Source organism: Coregonus clupeaformis, unplaced genomic scaffold, assembly GCF_020615455.1.
Source record: "Coregonus clupeaformis isolate EN_2021a unplaced genomic scaffold, ASM2061545v1 scaf3691, whole genome shotgun sequence".
Lineage (NCBI taxonomy): Eukaryota > Metazoa > Chordata > Actinopteri > Salmoniformes > Salmonidae > Coregonus > Coregonus clupeaformis.
The window spans coordinates 14655-31584 of NW_025537145.1; the positions used below are offsets into that span (position 1 = coordinate 14655).

At 41.3% G+C, this 16930-nt stretch overlaps 1 protein-coding gene and 2 long non-coding RNA genes across 3 annotated transcripts; 2 read left to right on the forward strand and 1 right to left on the reverse strand.

Annotated features, from left to right (window-relative positions):
- Window positions 1-5943: 5943 nt before the first annotated feature.
- Window positions 5944-9186, forward strand: LOC123490342. Its single transcript, XR_006660909.1, has 3 exons — window positions 5944-6772; window positions 8780-8848; window positions 9119-9186. It is a non-coding gene; the product is annotated as an uncharacterized LOC123490342 (long non-coding RNA).
- Window positions 9182-14427, forward strand: LOC121583515 (GTPase IMAP family member 4). Its single transcript, XM_045220379.1, is given in 7 exon segments — window positions 9182-9776; window positions 9962-10030; window positions 10165-10239; window positions 10478-10568; window positions 10657-10895; window positions 10898-11582; window positions 14421-14427. Coding segments are annotated over 7 exon segments (1737 nt in total). The 5' UTR covers window positions 9182-9205.
- On the reverse strand, window positions 14427-16168 carry LOC121583516. The gene is made up of 3 exons (XR_006660911.1): window positions 15930-16168; window positions 15473-15624; window positions 14427-14593 (listed from the first exon to the last, which is right to left on the reverse strand). It is a non-coding gene; the product is annotated as an uncharacterized LOC121583516 (long non-coding RNA).
- Between the last annotated feature and the right edge of the window lie 762 nt (window positions 16169-16930).

The following is a 16930-nucleotide window of genomic DNA, read 5'->3' on the forward strand; positions in this document are numbered from 1 at the left end:
ATGAACAGTCATTCCAATATGATGTATGATATTTCATGAAGTTATGTAATGAGACAGAAATTCAATGAACAATATTAACTCATGCATTCTGTTTTACATGATCATTATTCATGAATCTCCATCTTGAACAATGGTTGATCAGTTGCGGGTGAGTAATTACTTATTTGTCTTTTTTGTTGATTGACAACCAATAAGACAAGACAAAGAAAAGACCAGAGTGTTAATCTGATACTATGAATAAGTACAGGCCTTGTGAACAGCAGTGTGTCTTCTTCAAGGCTACAAATTAAATCAGTTTCTTTAGATTTATCATTACTCTCCCCAAATGTTCTCAAGGTAGGTTGGATTATGATGTATATATATTCTTCAATTTATCCTGAATTTACATACCATAGTCCTCCCACAATATATCTGCCATAGAGCTCAGCAATTCACACTCAAAATTAAAATGGAATCAGCTTGAATTCAGCTTGATGTCCTAGTATGAAGCATTCAGACATTCTAAGACTGCTGACATAGTAGCACTGATTACATCCCTTTCTCTAGATGTACATTAGTAATGAATGTGTTGAACAGTCATTGCAGTATGATGTGTGGTATTTGATTGAATAATGTAATGTGACAGAAATTAGATTGAATGTAACTGTAATAACTCATACATTTTGTTATACATGATCATTATTCATTACCCTCCATCTTGGATAATGGATGATCAGGAGAAATACCATAGCCCTCCCACAATATATCTGCCATAGAGCTCAACATTTCACATAGCCCTCCCACAATATATCTGCCATAGAGTTCAACAATTCACACACCAAAATTAAAATGGAACAGCTTGAATTCAGCTTGATGTCATAGTATGAAGCATTCAGTCATTCTCAGACTGCTCACATAGTAGCACTGCTTACATCCCTTTCCATAGATGTACGTTAGTAATTAATGTGATGAACAGTCATTCCAATATGATGTATGGTATTTCATTAAATTATCATTACATTTACATTTTAGTCATTTAGCAGACGCTCTTATCCAGAGCGACTTACAATTAGTGAATACCATTAATTTTTTTTATACTGGCCCCCCGTGGGAATCGAACCCACAACCCTGGCGTTGCAAACGCCATGCTCTATCAACTGAGCTACATCCCTGCCGGCCATTCCCTCCCCTACCCTGGACGACGCTGGGCCAATTTTGCGCCGCCCATGAGTCTCCCGGTCGCGGCCGGCTGCAACAGAGCCTGGATTCAAACCAGGATCTCTAGTGGCACAGTTAGTACTGCGATGCAGTGCCTTAGACCACTGCGCCACTCAGGAGTATGTAATGAGACAGAAATTCAATGAACAATAATAACTAATGCATTCTGTTTTACATGATCATTATTCATGACTCTCCATCTTGGATAATGGATTATCAGGAAGACGTGAGTAATTACTTATTTGTCTTTTTTGTTTATTGACAACTAATAAGACAAGACAAAGAACAGACCAGAGTGTTAATCTGATACTATGAATAAGTACAGGCCTTGTGAACAGCAGTGTGTCTTCTTCAAGGCTACAAATTAAATCAGTTTCTTTAGATTTATCATTACTCTCCCCAAATGTTCTCAAGGTAGGTTGGATTATGATGTATATATATTCTTCAATTTATCCTGAATTTACATACCATAGTCCTCCCACAATATATCTGCCATAGAGCTCAGCAATTCACACTCAAAATTAAAATGGAATCAGCTTGAATTCAGCTTGATGTCCTAGTATGAAGCATTCAGACATTCTAAGACTGCTGACATAGTAGCACTGATTACATCCCTTTCTCTAGATGTACATTAGTAATGAATGTGTTGAACAGTCATTGCAGTATGATGTGTGGTATTTGATTGAATAATGTAATGTGACAGAAATTAGATTGAATGTAACTGTAATAACTCATACATTTTGTTATACATGATCATTATTCATTACTCTCCATCTTGGATAATGGATGATCAGGAGAAATACCATAGCCCTCCAACAATATATATGCAATATAGTTCAACATTTCACATAGCCCTCCCACAATATATCTGCCATAGAGCTCATCATTTCACATAGCCCTCCCAGAATATATCTGCCATAGAGCTCAACAATTCACACACCAAAATTAAAATGGAACAGCTTGAAGTCATAGTATGAAGCATTCAGTCATTCTCAGTCTGCTCACATAGTAGCACTGCTTACATCCCTTTCCCTAGATGTACGTTAGTAATTAATGTGATGAACAGTCATTCCAATATGATGTATGGTATTTCATTAAATTATCATTACATTTACATTTTAGTCATTTAGCAGACGCTCTTATCCAGAGCGACTTACAATTAGTGAATACCATTAATTTTTTTTATACTGGCCCCCCGTGGGAATCGAACCCACAACCCTGGCGTTGCAAACGCCATGCTCTATCAACTGAGCTACATCCCTGCCGGCCATTCCCTCCCCTACCCTGGACGACGCTGGGCCAATTTTGCGCCGCCCATGAGTCTCCCGGTCGCGGCCGGCTGCAACAGAGCCTGGATTCAAACCAGGATCTCTAGTGGCACAGTTAGTACTGCGATGCAGTGCCTTAGACCACTGCGCCACTCAGGAGTATGTAATGAGACAGAAATTCAATGAACAATAATAACTAATGCATTCTGTTTTACATGATCATTATTCATGACTCTCCATCTTGGATAATGGATTATCAGGAAGACGTGAGTAATTACTTATTTGTCTTTTTTGTTTATTGACAACTAATAAGACAAGACAAAGAACAGACCAGAGTGTTAATCTGATACTATGAATAAGTACAGGCCTTGTGAACAGCAGTGTGTCTTCAAGGCTACAAATTAATTCAGTTTCTTTACATTTATCAATACTCTCTTCAAATGTTCTCAAGGTAGGTTGGATTATGATGTATAGATGTTCTTCAAATTATCCTGAATTTACATACCATAGCCCTCCCACAATATTTCTGCCATAGAGCTCAACAATTCGCACACCAAAATTAAAATGGAACAGCTTGAATTCAGCTTGATGTCACAGTATGAAGCATTCAGTAATTCTCAGACTGCTCACATAGTAGCACTGATTACATCCCTTTCCCTAGATGTACAGTTAGTAATGAATGTGATGAACAGTCATTCCAATATGATGTATGATATTTCATGAAGTTATGTAATGAGACAGAAATTCAATGAACAATATTAACTCATGCATTCTGTTTTACATGATCATTATTCATGAATCTCCATCTTGAACAATGGTTGATCAGTTGCGGGTGAGTAATTACTTATTTGTCTTTTTTGTTTATTGACAACCAATAAGACAAGACAAAGAACAGACCAGAGTGTTAATCTGATACTATGAATAAGTACAGGCCTTGTGAACAGCAGTGTGTCTTCTTCAAGGCTACGAATTAAATCAGTTTCTTTAGATTTATCATTACTCTCCCCAAATGTTCTCAATGTAGGTTGGATTATGATGTATATATATTCTTCAATTTATCCTGAAATTACATACCATAGTCATCCCACAATATATCTGCCATAGAGCTCAGCAATTCACACTCAAAATGAAAATGGAATCAGCTTGAATTCAGCTTGATGTCCTAGTATGAAGCATTCAGACATTCTAAGACTGCTGACATAGTAGCACTGATTACATCCCTTTCTCTAGATGTACATTAGTAATGAATGTGTTGAACAGTCATTGCAGTATGATGTGTGGTATTTGATTGAATAATGTAATGTGACAGAAATTAGATTGAATGTAACTGTAATAACTCATACATTTTGTTATACATGATCATTATTCATTACCCTCCATCTTGGATAATGGATGATCAGGAGAAATACCATAGCCCTCCAACAATATATATGCCATATAGTTCAACATTTCACATAGCCCTCCCACAATATATCTGCCATAGAGCTCAACAATTCGCACACCAAAATTAAAATGGAACAGCTTGAATTCAGCTTGATGTCACAGTATGAAGCATTCAGTAATTATCAGACTTCTCACATAGTAGCACTGCTTACATCCCATTCCCCTAGATGTACATTAGTAATGAATGTGATGAACAGTCATTCCAATATGATGTATGATTTTTCATGAAGTTATGTAATGAGACAGAAATTCAATGAACAATATTAACTCATGCATTCTGTTTTACATGATCATTATTCATCACTCTCCATCTTGGATAATGGATGATCAGGAGCAATACCATAGCCCTCCAACAATATATATGCCATATAGCTCAACATTTCACATAGCCCTCCCACAATATATCTACCATAGATCTCAACATTTCACATAGCCCTCCCACAATATACAGTTGAAGTCGGAAGTTTACATTCACTTAGGTTGGAGTCATTAAAAGTCGTCTTTCGACCACTCCACAAATTTCTTGTTAACAAACTATAGTTTTGGCAAGTCGGTTAGGACATCTACTTTGTGCATGACACCAGTAATTTTTCCAACAATTGTTTACAGACAGATTATTTCACTTATAATTCACTGTATCACAATTCCAGTGGGTCAGAAGTTTACATACACTAAGTTGACTGTGCCTTTAAGCAGCTTGGAAAATTCCAGAAAATGATGTCATGGCTTTAGAAGCTTCTGATAGGCAAATTGACATCATTTGAGTCAACTGGAGGTGTACCTGTGGATGTATTTCAAGGCCTACCTTCAAACTCAGTGCCTCTTTGCTTGACATCATGGTAAAATCAAAAGAAATCAGCCAAGACCTCAGAAAACAATGTCTAGACCTCCACAAGTCTGGTTCATCCTTGGGAGCAATTTCCAAACGCCTGAAGGTACCACGTTCATCTGTACAAACAATAGTACGCAAGTATAAACACCATGGAATCACGCAGGCGTCATACCGCTCAGGAAGGAGACGCGTTCTGTCTCCTAGAGATTAACGTACTTTGGTGCGAAAAGTGCAAATCAATCCCAGAACAACATTAAAGGACCTTGTGAAGATGCTGGAGGAAACAAGTACAAAAGTATCTATATCCACAGTAAAACGAGTACTATATCGACATAACCTGAAAGGCCGCTCAGCAAGGAAGAAGCCACTGCTCCAAAACCGCCATAAAAAAGCCAGACTTTGGTTTGCAACTGCACATGGGGACAAATATCGTACTTTTTGGAGAAATGTCCTCTGGTCTGATGAAACAAAAATAGAACTGTTTGGCCATAATGTCCATTGTTATGTTTGGGAAAAAAAGGGGGTTGCTTGCAAGCCGAAGAAAACCATCCCAACCATAAAGCACGGGAGTGGCAGCATCATGCTGTGGGGGTGCTTTGCTGCAGGAGGGACTGGTGCACTTCACAAAATAGATGGCATCATGAAGAAGGAAAATTATGTGGATATATTGAAGCAATATCTCAAGGCATCAGTCAGGAAGTTAAAGCTTGGTCGCAAATGGGTCTTCCAAATGGACAATGACCCCAAGCATACTTCCAAAGTTGTGGCAAAATGGCTTAAGGACAACAAATTCAAGGTATTGGAGTGGCCATCACAAAGCCCTGACCGCAATCCTATAGAACATTTGTGGGCAGAACTGAAAAGGCGTGTGCGAGCAAGGAGGCCTACAAACCTGACTCAGTTACACCAGCTCTGTCAGGAGGAATGGGCCAAAATTCACCCAACTTATTGTGGGAAGCTTGTGGAAGGCTACCCGAAACGTTTGACCCAAGTTAAACAATTTAAAGGCAATGCTACCAAATACTAATTGAGTGTATGTAAACTTCTGACCCACTGGGAATGTGATGAAAGAAATAAAAGCTGAAATAAATAATTATCTCTGCTATTATTCTGACATTTCACATTCTTAAAATAAAGTGGTGATCCTAACTGACCTAAGACAGGGAGTTTTTACTAGCATTAAATGTCAGGAATTGTGAAAAACTGAGTTTAAATGTATTTGGCTAAGGTGTATGTAAACTTCCGACTTCAACTGTATCTGCCATAGAGCTCAACAATTCACACACCAAAATGAAAATGGAATCAGCTTGAATTCAGCTTAATGTCCTAGTATGAAGCATTCAGTCATTATCAGACTGCTCACATAGTAGCACTGATTACATCCCTTTCCCTAGATGTACATTAGTAATGAATGTGATGAACAGTCATTGCAATACGATATATGGTATTTGATGGAATAATGTAATGTGACAGAAATTGGATTGAATGTAACTGTAATAACTCATACATTTTGTTATACATTATCATTATTCATTACTCTCCATCTTGGAAAATGGCTGATCAGGAGCAATACCATAGCCCTCCAACAATATATATGCCATATAGCTCAACATTTCACATAGCCCTCCAACAATATATATGCCATATAGTTCAACATTTCACATAGCCCTCCCACAATATATCTGCCATATAGTTCAACATTTCACATAGCCCTCCCACAATATATCTGTCATAGATCTCAACATTTCACACTCCAAAATTAACACGGAATCAGCTTGAATTCAGTTTGATGTCCTAATATGAAGCATTCAGACATTCTAAGGCTGCTCACATAGTAGCACTGATTACATCCCTTTCCCTAGATGTACATTTGTAATGAATGTGATGAACAGTCATTCCAATATGATGTATGGTATTTCATTAAATGATGTAATGAGACAGAAATTCTATGAACAATTATAACTAATGCATTTTGTTTTACATGATCATTATTCATGACTCTCCATCTTGGATAATGGATGATCTGAAGACCGTGAGTAATTACTTATTTGTCTGTTTTGTTTATTGACAACCTATAACACAAGACAAAGAAAAGACCAGAGTGTTAATCTGATACTATGAATAAGTACAGGCCTTGTGAACAGCAGTGTGTCTTCAAGGCTACAAATTCAATCAGTTTCTTTAGATTTATCATTACTCTCCCCAAATGTTCTCAAGGTAGGTTGGATTATGATGTATAGATGTTCTTGAAATTATACTGAATGTAAACTCAGCAAAAAAAGAAACGGCCCTTTTTCAGGACCCTGTCTTTCAAAGATAATTCGTAAAAATCCAAATAACTTCACAGATTTTCATTGTAAAGAGTTTAAACACTGTTTCCCATGCTTGTTCAATTAACCATAAACAATTAATGAACATGCACCTGTGGAACGGTCGTTAAGACACTAACAGCTTACAGACGGTAGGCAATTAAGGTCACAGTTATGAAAACTTAGGACACTAAAGAGGCCTTTCTACTGACTCTGAAAAACACCAAAACAAAGATGCCCAGGGTCCCTGCTCATCTGCGTGAACGTGCCTTAGGCATGCTGCAAGGAGGCATTAGGACTGCAGATGTGGCCAGGGCAATAAATTGCAATGTCTGTACTGTGAGACACCTAAGACAGCGCTACAGTGAGACAGGACGGACAGCTGATCGTCGTCGCAGTGGCAGACCACGTGTAACAACACCTGCACAGGATCGGTACATCCGAACATCACACCTGCGGGACAGGTACAGGTTGGCAACAACAACTGCCCGAGTTACACCAGGAACGCACAATCCCTCCATCAGTGCTCAGACTGTCAGCAACAGGCTGAGAGAGGCTGGACTGAGGAATTGTAGGCCTGTTGTAAGGCAGGACCTCACCAGACATCATTGGTAACAACGTCGTCGCCTATGGGCATAAACCCACCGTCACTGGCCCAGACAGGACTGGCAAAAAGTGCTGTTCACTGACGAGTCGCGGTTTTGTCTCACCAGGGGTGATGGTTGGATTTGCGTTTATCGTCGAAGGAATGAGCGTTACTCCGAGGCCTGTACTCTGGAGCGGGATCGATTTGGAGGTGGAGGGTCCGTCATGGTCTGGGGCGGTGTGTCACAGCATCATCGGACTGAGCTTGTTGTCATTGCAGGCAATCTCAACGCTGTGCGTTACAGGGAAGACATCCTCCTCCCTCATGTGGTACCCTTCCTGCAGGCTCATCCTGTCATGACCCTCCAGCATGACAATACCACCAGCCATACTACTCGTTCTGTGCGTGATTTCCTGCAAGACAGGAATGTCAGTGTTCTGCCATGGTCAGCGAAGAGCCCGGATCTCAATCCCATTTAGCACATCTGGAACCTGTTGGATCGGAGGGTGAGGGATAGGGCCATTCCCCCCAGAAATGTCCGGGAACTTGCAGGTGCCTTGGTGGAAGAGTGGGGTAACATCTCACAGCAAGAACTGGAAAATCTGGTGCAGTCCATGAAGAGGAGATGCACTGCAGTACTTAATGCAGCTGGTGGCCACACCAGATACTTACTGTTACTTTTGATTTTGACCCCTCCTTTGTTCAGGGACACATTATTCCATTTCTGTTAGTCACATGTCTGTGGAACTTGTTCAGGTTATGTCTCAGTTGTTGAATCTTGTTATGTTCATACAAATATTTACATGTTAAGTTTGCTGAAAATAAACGCAGTTGACAGTGAGAGGACGTTTCTTTTTTGCTGAGTTTATATTCCATAGAACCCTGATCCTGACACAATATAGTGTTTCTGCCATAGAGCCCAGTGCTGGTTATCACTTAACATGAAAATAATAATTTGATCAGGATAGGCCAATAACTAAAAAAATATTATTAATTAAGTTAACCAGATCTTATTGGCGCCCACAGCCCCTACATGAGGGAGGCTTGAGAGACAGGAAACATCTGATTGGTCCTGTTTGTTCTGTATATAGTGATGTAGTCTACCAGACAGATCTCACCTCTCTTTTTTACACCATCGTCTCAGGTTCAGACTATTTACAACATGAGACCCAGGAGAACAAGTTGAAGAGGGAGGCATCAGCTGTTGAGCTTGGTAAGTGTGAGAGAGTCTGGAGGAGAGAGGATTGGTTCAGGGAACATTAGTGATGTTATTCCTTTTTTCAGACTAATTCATTTGGTAATGTATCAAATAGTCAATAGATCAGTTGATTGTTGGTTCAGCTCAGATAACTGTTGACTGTAGAAAACAATTATTGTACCACCTCCATCAAATTATAATGTGTCGTTATAGGCATACTATTGAATTAATGAATTAATTGCTTAATCAAACAACCAATTAAATATGTTAATTGCTTTCTCTCAGAGTTGAAGATGGAAAAAGAATTAAAAGAGATATTAAGAGATGAGATGATGAAACAACTAGAGGAGAAAAGACAAACAACTGGATGATATGACCCAGGAAGTGAGAGAGAAAGAGAGACTACTGGAGGGAAAAGATAATGAAATAAAGGAGAAGAAGGTTGAACTAGGAGACAAAGACAAGAAAATAAAGGAAAAAGACCATCAACTAGAGGAGAGAAACTATAGACTGGATGATATGACCCAGGAAGTGAGAGAGAAAGAGAGACTACTGGAGGAGAAGAACCAGACAATGGGACAGAGGAATAAACTATTAGAAGAGAAAGAAAACCAACTGGAACAGAAAGAGAAGCAACTAAAGGATAGAGACATTCAACTAGAGACACTGAGAAAGAACCTGCAGGACAAGAACAGCCAAGTAGAGAACTTCAGAGTCCTACTGCAGGAAAAAGACCTTCAACTAGAGGACAGGAACCACAAACTGGGAGAGAAAGACATACTACTGGAAGAGAGGGACAAACTACTGGAGGAAAAATATAATGAACTAAAAGAGAGGAGGCAGGAACTAGAAGAGAAAGATAAACTACTAGAGGAGAGAGAGAAGCAGTTAAAGGAACGAGACAAACAAGTGGAGGATGTCAACAATGAAAATGCGGAACTGGGTAAGATTATTACAACCATTAATACATTTAGTCTACAGTACTTTCCTCAATTCTCAGGTTATTGTAGACTCTCCTCTGAGTTGGGAATATTGTTTTACATCACTTCATACTTTCCCTCTGCATCATATTTCTGTCTAAAGTCTTTAACATAGAATTCAGATGTTAGTCTTCCTTTGTTATTTCAGCTCAACAGATATGTGATGTGAAGACTGAGCTAGAGAGACTGAGAAGAGAGACCTCAGCCCAGATGACTGGTGAGTGAGATATGTGATACTTAACATTAACATTTCACGAGAAACCCAGAACTACCCTTAAGTAGGTCTATGTGCCTTCATGTGTTACTGAGGTAAATGTTCCCATTATAAATGGATGTTATTTGTTGTTTTAGAACATGGAGACACCTCAGATACAGGTTCCATACTCCCAGTCAGGAGGAGACACAGCATGGATGGTCCTCCATATAGTGAGTTATCAATATTGTCCTGCTTTCTCCTACTGTTTCTAGTCTATAGTGGACCATCCTTCACTTAGTGAGTTATCAATGTTGCCTCAAACTGTCATCAATCTTGATATTCTCTATTTTCTCCAATAATCTATATTTCACTATGATGTGTAATGTATTTGTTGTTTGTGTATACTATGTTTTTAAATGTGTCACTGATGAAACAGTATGTTGACCAGTTCTCTATGTTGTGTTACAGTGGGAGGAGAGACCTCGGTACAGACCCCCACACTTCCACTGAGGAGGAGAAACAGCATGGAGTTAAATCCTCCTGAAAGTGAGTTATGGATGTAGCTTACATTATATTTGACACTGCTGTTGTACATTATCCAGAGAGTCAGTGTGTTGAACAGTGCTGTGTGTTGTGTTGTGTTGCAGTGGGAGGAGAGAGCAGCAGTCCAGACTCCCAGTGTCTCCCAGTGTGTCTGAGCTGAGACTGGTGCTGCTGGGGAGGACTGGGGCTGGGAGGAGTGCAGCAGGAAACACCATCCTTGGCAGAGAGGAGTTTGGGGCCCAGGCCAGCCCCTCTGCAGTGACCCAGAGGAGTAAGAGGAGAGAGGGGGACGTGTCTGGGAGACGGTTGGTGCTGGTGGACACTCCAGACTGGTTCTGTCCTGACTCTCTCTGGATGAGATGAGACAGGATGTGGGGCTCTGTGTCCGTCTGTCTGCCCCAGGACCCCACGCCTTCCTCCTGGTCATACCAGTGGAGCCCTCCAGGGGGGAGGAGAGAGGGGTGCTGGAGAGAATAGAGGAGATGTTTGGGGAGGGTTGTTGGGGACACACTGTGATTCTATTCACCCATGCTGATGGCCTGAAAGAGCAGAGCATTGAGGAGTTTCTCCAAGCAGGGAGTCAGGACCTCCAGCAGCTTGTAGAGAAATGTGGGAGCAGGTACCACGTCCTCAACATTAAGGACAGGGCCCATGGCACTCAGGTCCCAGAGCTGCTGGAGCAGGTAGAGGAGATGGTGGCAGGAAACAGAGAGAGATTCTACAGCAGTCAGACCTACCAGGAGTCAGAAGACCAGGTCAGAGAGATGGAGGGAAAGATCCAGAGGGAGAAAGAGGAGAGGAAACAGAGGGAGGAGAGAGAGGTGAGAGATAGGTTTCAGAAGGAGTTGCAGGACTCGCTGAAGAAGATAGAGGGAGTGATCCAGGAACATGAAGGAGATATCAGAACACTCAGTGAAAGAACCACTGAACTGGAGAGACAGGTGAAAGAAGAGAGGGATGAGGAGAAGAAAAGGGAGCTGGAGAGAGAGCTGAAGAAAGAGTTTGATAGGAGGGAGGGGATGGAGAGAAAGCTGGAGAGATTTAGAGAGAAGAGAGAGAATGAGAGGAGAGAGAGATGGAGGAGAGACACAGACTGGAGATAGAGGAGATGATGGAGAACTATGAAGGAGAGGTCAGAGTTGAAGCAGAGAGAAACCTGATGAAGATAGTCCTACCTGAGTTACAGAGGAACATCATGATCTCACAGACAAAGATGCAGAGGGAGTTCAGCAGACAGATGGAGGAGAAGAATAGACAGATGAAGGAGAAGGATGGAGAAATGGAGAGACTGAGACAGAACTTGAAAGAGGTCAGTAAAGCTCACTCAGTGTTGCAGAAGAGACTGGTACGAGAGGGGAGAGGTCAGAGGGCACTGATAGGAGTGTTGAGCTGGGTCAGGAGAAACTCATCAAGTTGGCTTCTCCACAATCTGATATGATTCACCATCACAGTCCATGTGTAGAACCAGATCAGCTCTACTGTCCACTGTGCCGTGGTGAGTGTCATAGTGAACATGGGGAAAACAGGCCAGAATAATTTATTGTCCTGTCTACTTTGTCTAGAGAATGAGGGGAGGGAGGTCTGTAAAGATCTTGATGAGACGTAGGCCAGAATTCCAAACCAACGTAGATGATTGAATGTGCACTGCAGGCTTTTAGAATGGAGAGGGTTGAGGGGGATCAGGGGGTCGTTGGGAGGAGTCAGAGACTGAGAACTCTAAAGATCTGAGTGAGACTTTTACTCAATGTTGTAGGAGGTCTACTATTGAACAGAGAGAACCATACTGTATTTACCACACATCAGTTCCTGTTCTTAATCAATCAAATTGCACAATCAAATTATATGTTTTGTGTTGAAACTTCAAAATTGAGTGAACAAAATTTTAAGAGCACCTCAGAACAGCCTCAATTCGTTGTGCCATGGACTCTACACAGTGTCAAAGCGTTCCATAGGGATGCTGGCTCATGTTTACTCCAATGCTTCCCAAAGTTGTGTCAAGTTCGCTGGATGTCCTTTGGGTGGTGGACCATTCTTGATCCACACAGGAAACAGTTGAGCATGGAAAACCCAGCGGCGTTGCAGTTCTTTACACAAACCAGTGCGCCTTGCACCTATTACCATACAACGTCCAAAGGCACTTAAATCTTTTGTCTTGCCCATTCACCCTCTGAATGGCACACATCCTTCTTTAACCTTTCTCCTCCCCTTCATCTACACTGATTGAAGTGGATTTAACAGGTGACATCAATAAGGGATCATAGCTTTCACCTGGATTCACCTGGTCAGTCTATGTCATGGAAAGAGCAGGTGTTCCTAATGTTTTGTACACAGTGTATGTCTACAGTGAATTGATGAGTAATGCATTAGATTATTGTTCAGTTGTTGGATGAGACAACATTTTTATGGAGGGGTTAGAGAGGAGACCAGTTAGAGAGAATCACACTGTATTATCCTACACTGTGAGAGCAACGTAGGAGTGTTATTATTTTACCACAGTCACACAGTTTTTTTCTATTTGCTGACCTTCACCAATCAAAGTTCATCAGCATACTGTTGTTATGATGTTATGTTCCATGTTGAAACCTTAAACATATCTCTACAGTACTCGTTCGTGGACAGACAGGCAACGCGATGCTCACGCAAGATTTGGTTCAGGGTTCAGAGATCACAGTGAAGGATTGATGAGTAATACATGTGTTTATTATGGTATGTTAGTTGAACCCATTACCCAGTGGCTAGTAATCAGTGATTTGGATGTAGCTTCCAGTTACCACGGTGTTGTCTCATATTAATGGTGGAATCTATCCCAATGGAACTCTCACACCACCTGAGACTGATATCGTTGAAATAAAGAAATACAACTTTATAAGCCATCAGTGTTTGGAGATTTTTTTGTCTTGGATGATTCTCTACAGTACAGAGCTGAGCTATCAACAGTGACCTGGTCTAGCAGCTGGCCTCTCTCTTTACCTGGCACACAAATACACACTTGCATGCATGCAACACACACACACTACTACTACTAATACTACTACTAATACTCTAGGACAGCAGTTTCAGAAGACCAGAGGAAGTGATGGAGCATCAGTCTGAATGGAGATGTCCAAATGACTAACTGGCGAGGATTTAAAGAGACATGCAGTAACCTTCTCTGACCAGCAGATGGCTCTGCTACACCACCAGAGGAGCAGGAGGAACCATGAGGAGTATAAGAGCAGCAGCAATCCATTCAACACCTGATTCCAACCACTTTTGATTTGATACCCAAACAGACACAGAGAGAAATACATGTATTATGTTGCTTGTTTTACTATATAGAAAGTGGTTTGTTAATTTGTATCAGATACAGTATATGTTACTACAATCAATATTGTATTAAATCAGTATCAATAAATATACCAGTGTTTATGTTGTACAGTGGTAAGCACAATTTGGATTACATTTTCTGTCATAAAGAAATACCTTGATACTCACATTATAACGTGAATAATGTTGTAACTTTTCATTTACGATTAATGTAAGATGTCCACTTTCAAACGTTATGGTTATTTAGTGGAGCTTTGAGAAGGCTGTTTTTCCATCAGAAACTGTGGCCCTTAGTAGTCAGGGAGGGAATAGTCGAAGGTTGGTCATGGAAAAGTTAACCCTGTAATATTTAGGCACTACACTACTTTACAACTGTTGGAAATGGTATCACACAGGAGCACGATAAAGGAAAACATTAAAGAGCAGAAGTACAGTACTTTACAATCCAATAAATAAATAACACACTGTAAACCAATAATATCTAAATCACTTATTGTGACCTTTACGTCCAAATATAGTTTCCAGTGTCTCTAATGACCAGTGTCCACACCTCCACTTGCAGAGTGTGAGAGGGGGAGAGAGAGAGAGGTGGTCAGTCGTCCTCTGTGCAGCCCAGTAGCTCCATCCTGAGTGTGATACGTCTGTACCAGAACCAGGGGATGAGGCGGAGGAAGAGACCATATATGGGGCGGCTGGATTAAGTTCTTCCTGTGGGTGTTGTTGTCAATGTTACACCTGTCACCAAGACAACCACAGATACAGTCATACACACTGCCACCAAAGCCTAGTTTATACCTGGTGCTAACATGCGTTGTTTATCCTGATCTTATCCACATTCTGATTGTACCACATTTTCTGATATGCGTCTACACATGGTATTAAATGTGTCTCATATCCGTCCACTGTGTCCGCATTTGTGACCAGATTTCCAAGTCCTTCCCTGTATGTAATTTATTTGACAGATTTTATTTTAAGACACATATTGATGTCATAAGTCAATGGTGCCACCTGACAATGATTTTAAAAGGCGGGATAATTATGATTTAAATAGTTTCACTTTCCAGATCTGTCTACACTTGTAAGATATCCAGACACAACGCGTGTCTGACTACCTCCGGAGGTGGTGGTAGTGGTCCTCTGTAGCTCAATTGGTAGAGCATGGCGCTTGTAACGCAAGGGTAGTGGGTTCGATCCCCGGGACCACCCATACGTAAAAATGTATGCGCACATGACTGTAAGTCGCTTTAGATAAAAGCGTCTGCTAAATGGCATATTATTATTGTTATCACAATCAGATCGTAATGTGTCTTTTACTCGTCTATATCCTTCCAAGAATGTGTGTGGCTCAGTCAATAGAGCATAGTGCTTCCACGACCAAGGGTTGTGGGTTTGATTCCTGCTGGGGCCATCCATATGTATGACTATAAGTCATTTTGAAAAAAAGGCATATATTATTATTATTATAATATATGATCAGGACAAAGGACGACGTTAGAACCAGGTATAAATGGAGCTCTGTCTCTCTTTCATATCTGAGATCTCTTTTCTGTTTCTGTGTCTTAATCAACCAACCAACCAATCAATCAATCAATCCATATGATCATGTGTTTATACCTTGTCCTTGTGGTGTGCTTCCTCTGGGTACATAGTCCACCTCAGTCCATCATTGATGTAGGCCAGTTTATAGGAGAGTACAAACTGGACACGGCCAAAGTCCTTAGCTCCCTGAGTCACTATACCTGTTACTTTAGTGGGAACCAATAGGTCTACATGAGAGAGGGAGAGAGAGAGAGAAAGGACAGAGAGAGGAGGAGGGAGAGAGAGGAGAGAGAGAGAGAGAGAGAGAGAGAGAGAGAGAGAGAGAGAGAGAGAGAGAGAGAGAGAGAGAGAGAGAGAGAGAGAGAGAGAAAGAGAGAGGAGAGAAAGAGAGAGAACTGAACTTTTGTGTCACAACACAGTCATGACATACTTATCTTATTACAATGTATTCCTGTTTTGGAAGGTTTAACATTTGACCATGGTCTGATGAAGCATATGTAAAAAGGTGTCTTCAGGTGATGATGTCACTGACCTGTGAGCTCACAGTCTATAAGCTATATGCGCAGAGTACAGTGGCCCCTGCAGACTTGTGGGTAAACACGTATGTACTGCGCTTCGATTGGTGGAGGGAAGGTGTTGGCCAGTGTTCCTTGCTCTGAAGGACAACATCAGTCCTGCACTGGATAGTTCCCAGGTCCAGATGAACCCAATGTTCCAGGTCTGTCCCATCATGGAGATAGGTATCTCATATGCAGTCATTAACTGTCTCACTCTGAGATCCATCAGATAGCGTCTCTACTGTTAAAACTCAGTCATCTTCTCTGTTCTGGTTCATTCTCCCCCACAAACAGGCTCCTCTGGCTGGCTCTGATGGGGAGAAACATTTCTACTGACGCCAGTCAGCGTCTCTACTGTTAAAACTGAGTCATCTTCTCTGTTGAGCTGTACATCATTTATTTATTTATTCTTTACTTCTATTAGTCAGTCCATCCTTTTGTTCTTCTCTTTCTTCCTCCATACTTCCATACATCAGTCCAACATCTTCACTCTCACTGGCTGAGACTTCAGCTTCAAAATGACAAAAACATCCTCCACATCCTACCAGCTCTCCTCTCTTTCTTCACAGCTCCTGTGTGAGTGTAAGTGGAGAGACATCTGGTCCTGGAGGAGTATGAGTGGAGAGACATCTGGTCCTGGAGGAGAGTGAGTGGAGAGACATCTGGTCTTGGAGGAGAGTGAGTGGAAAGACATCTGGTCCTGGAGGAGTGTGAATGGAGAGACATCTGGTCCTGGAGGAGTGTGAGTAGAGAGACATCTGGTCCTGGAGCAGTGTGAGTGGAGAGACATCTGGTCCTGGAGCAGTGTGAGTGGAGAGACATCTGGTCCTGGAGGAGAGTGAGTGGAGAGACATCTGGTCCTGGAGAAGAGTGAGTGGAGAGACATCTGGTCCTGGAGGAGTGTGAGTAGAGAGACATCTGGTCCTGGAGGAGAGTGAGTGGAGAGACATCTGGTCCTGGAGGAGAGTGAGTAGAG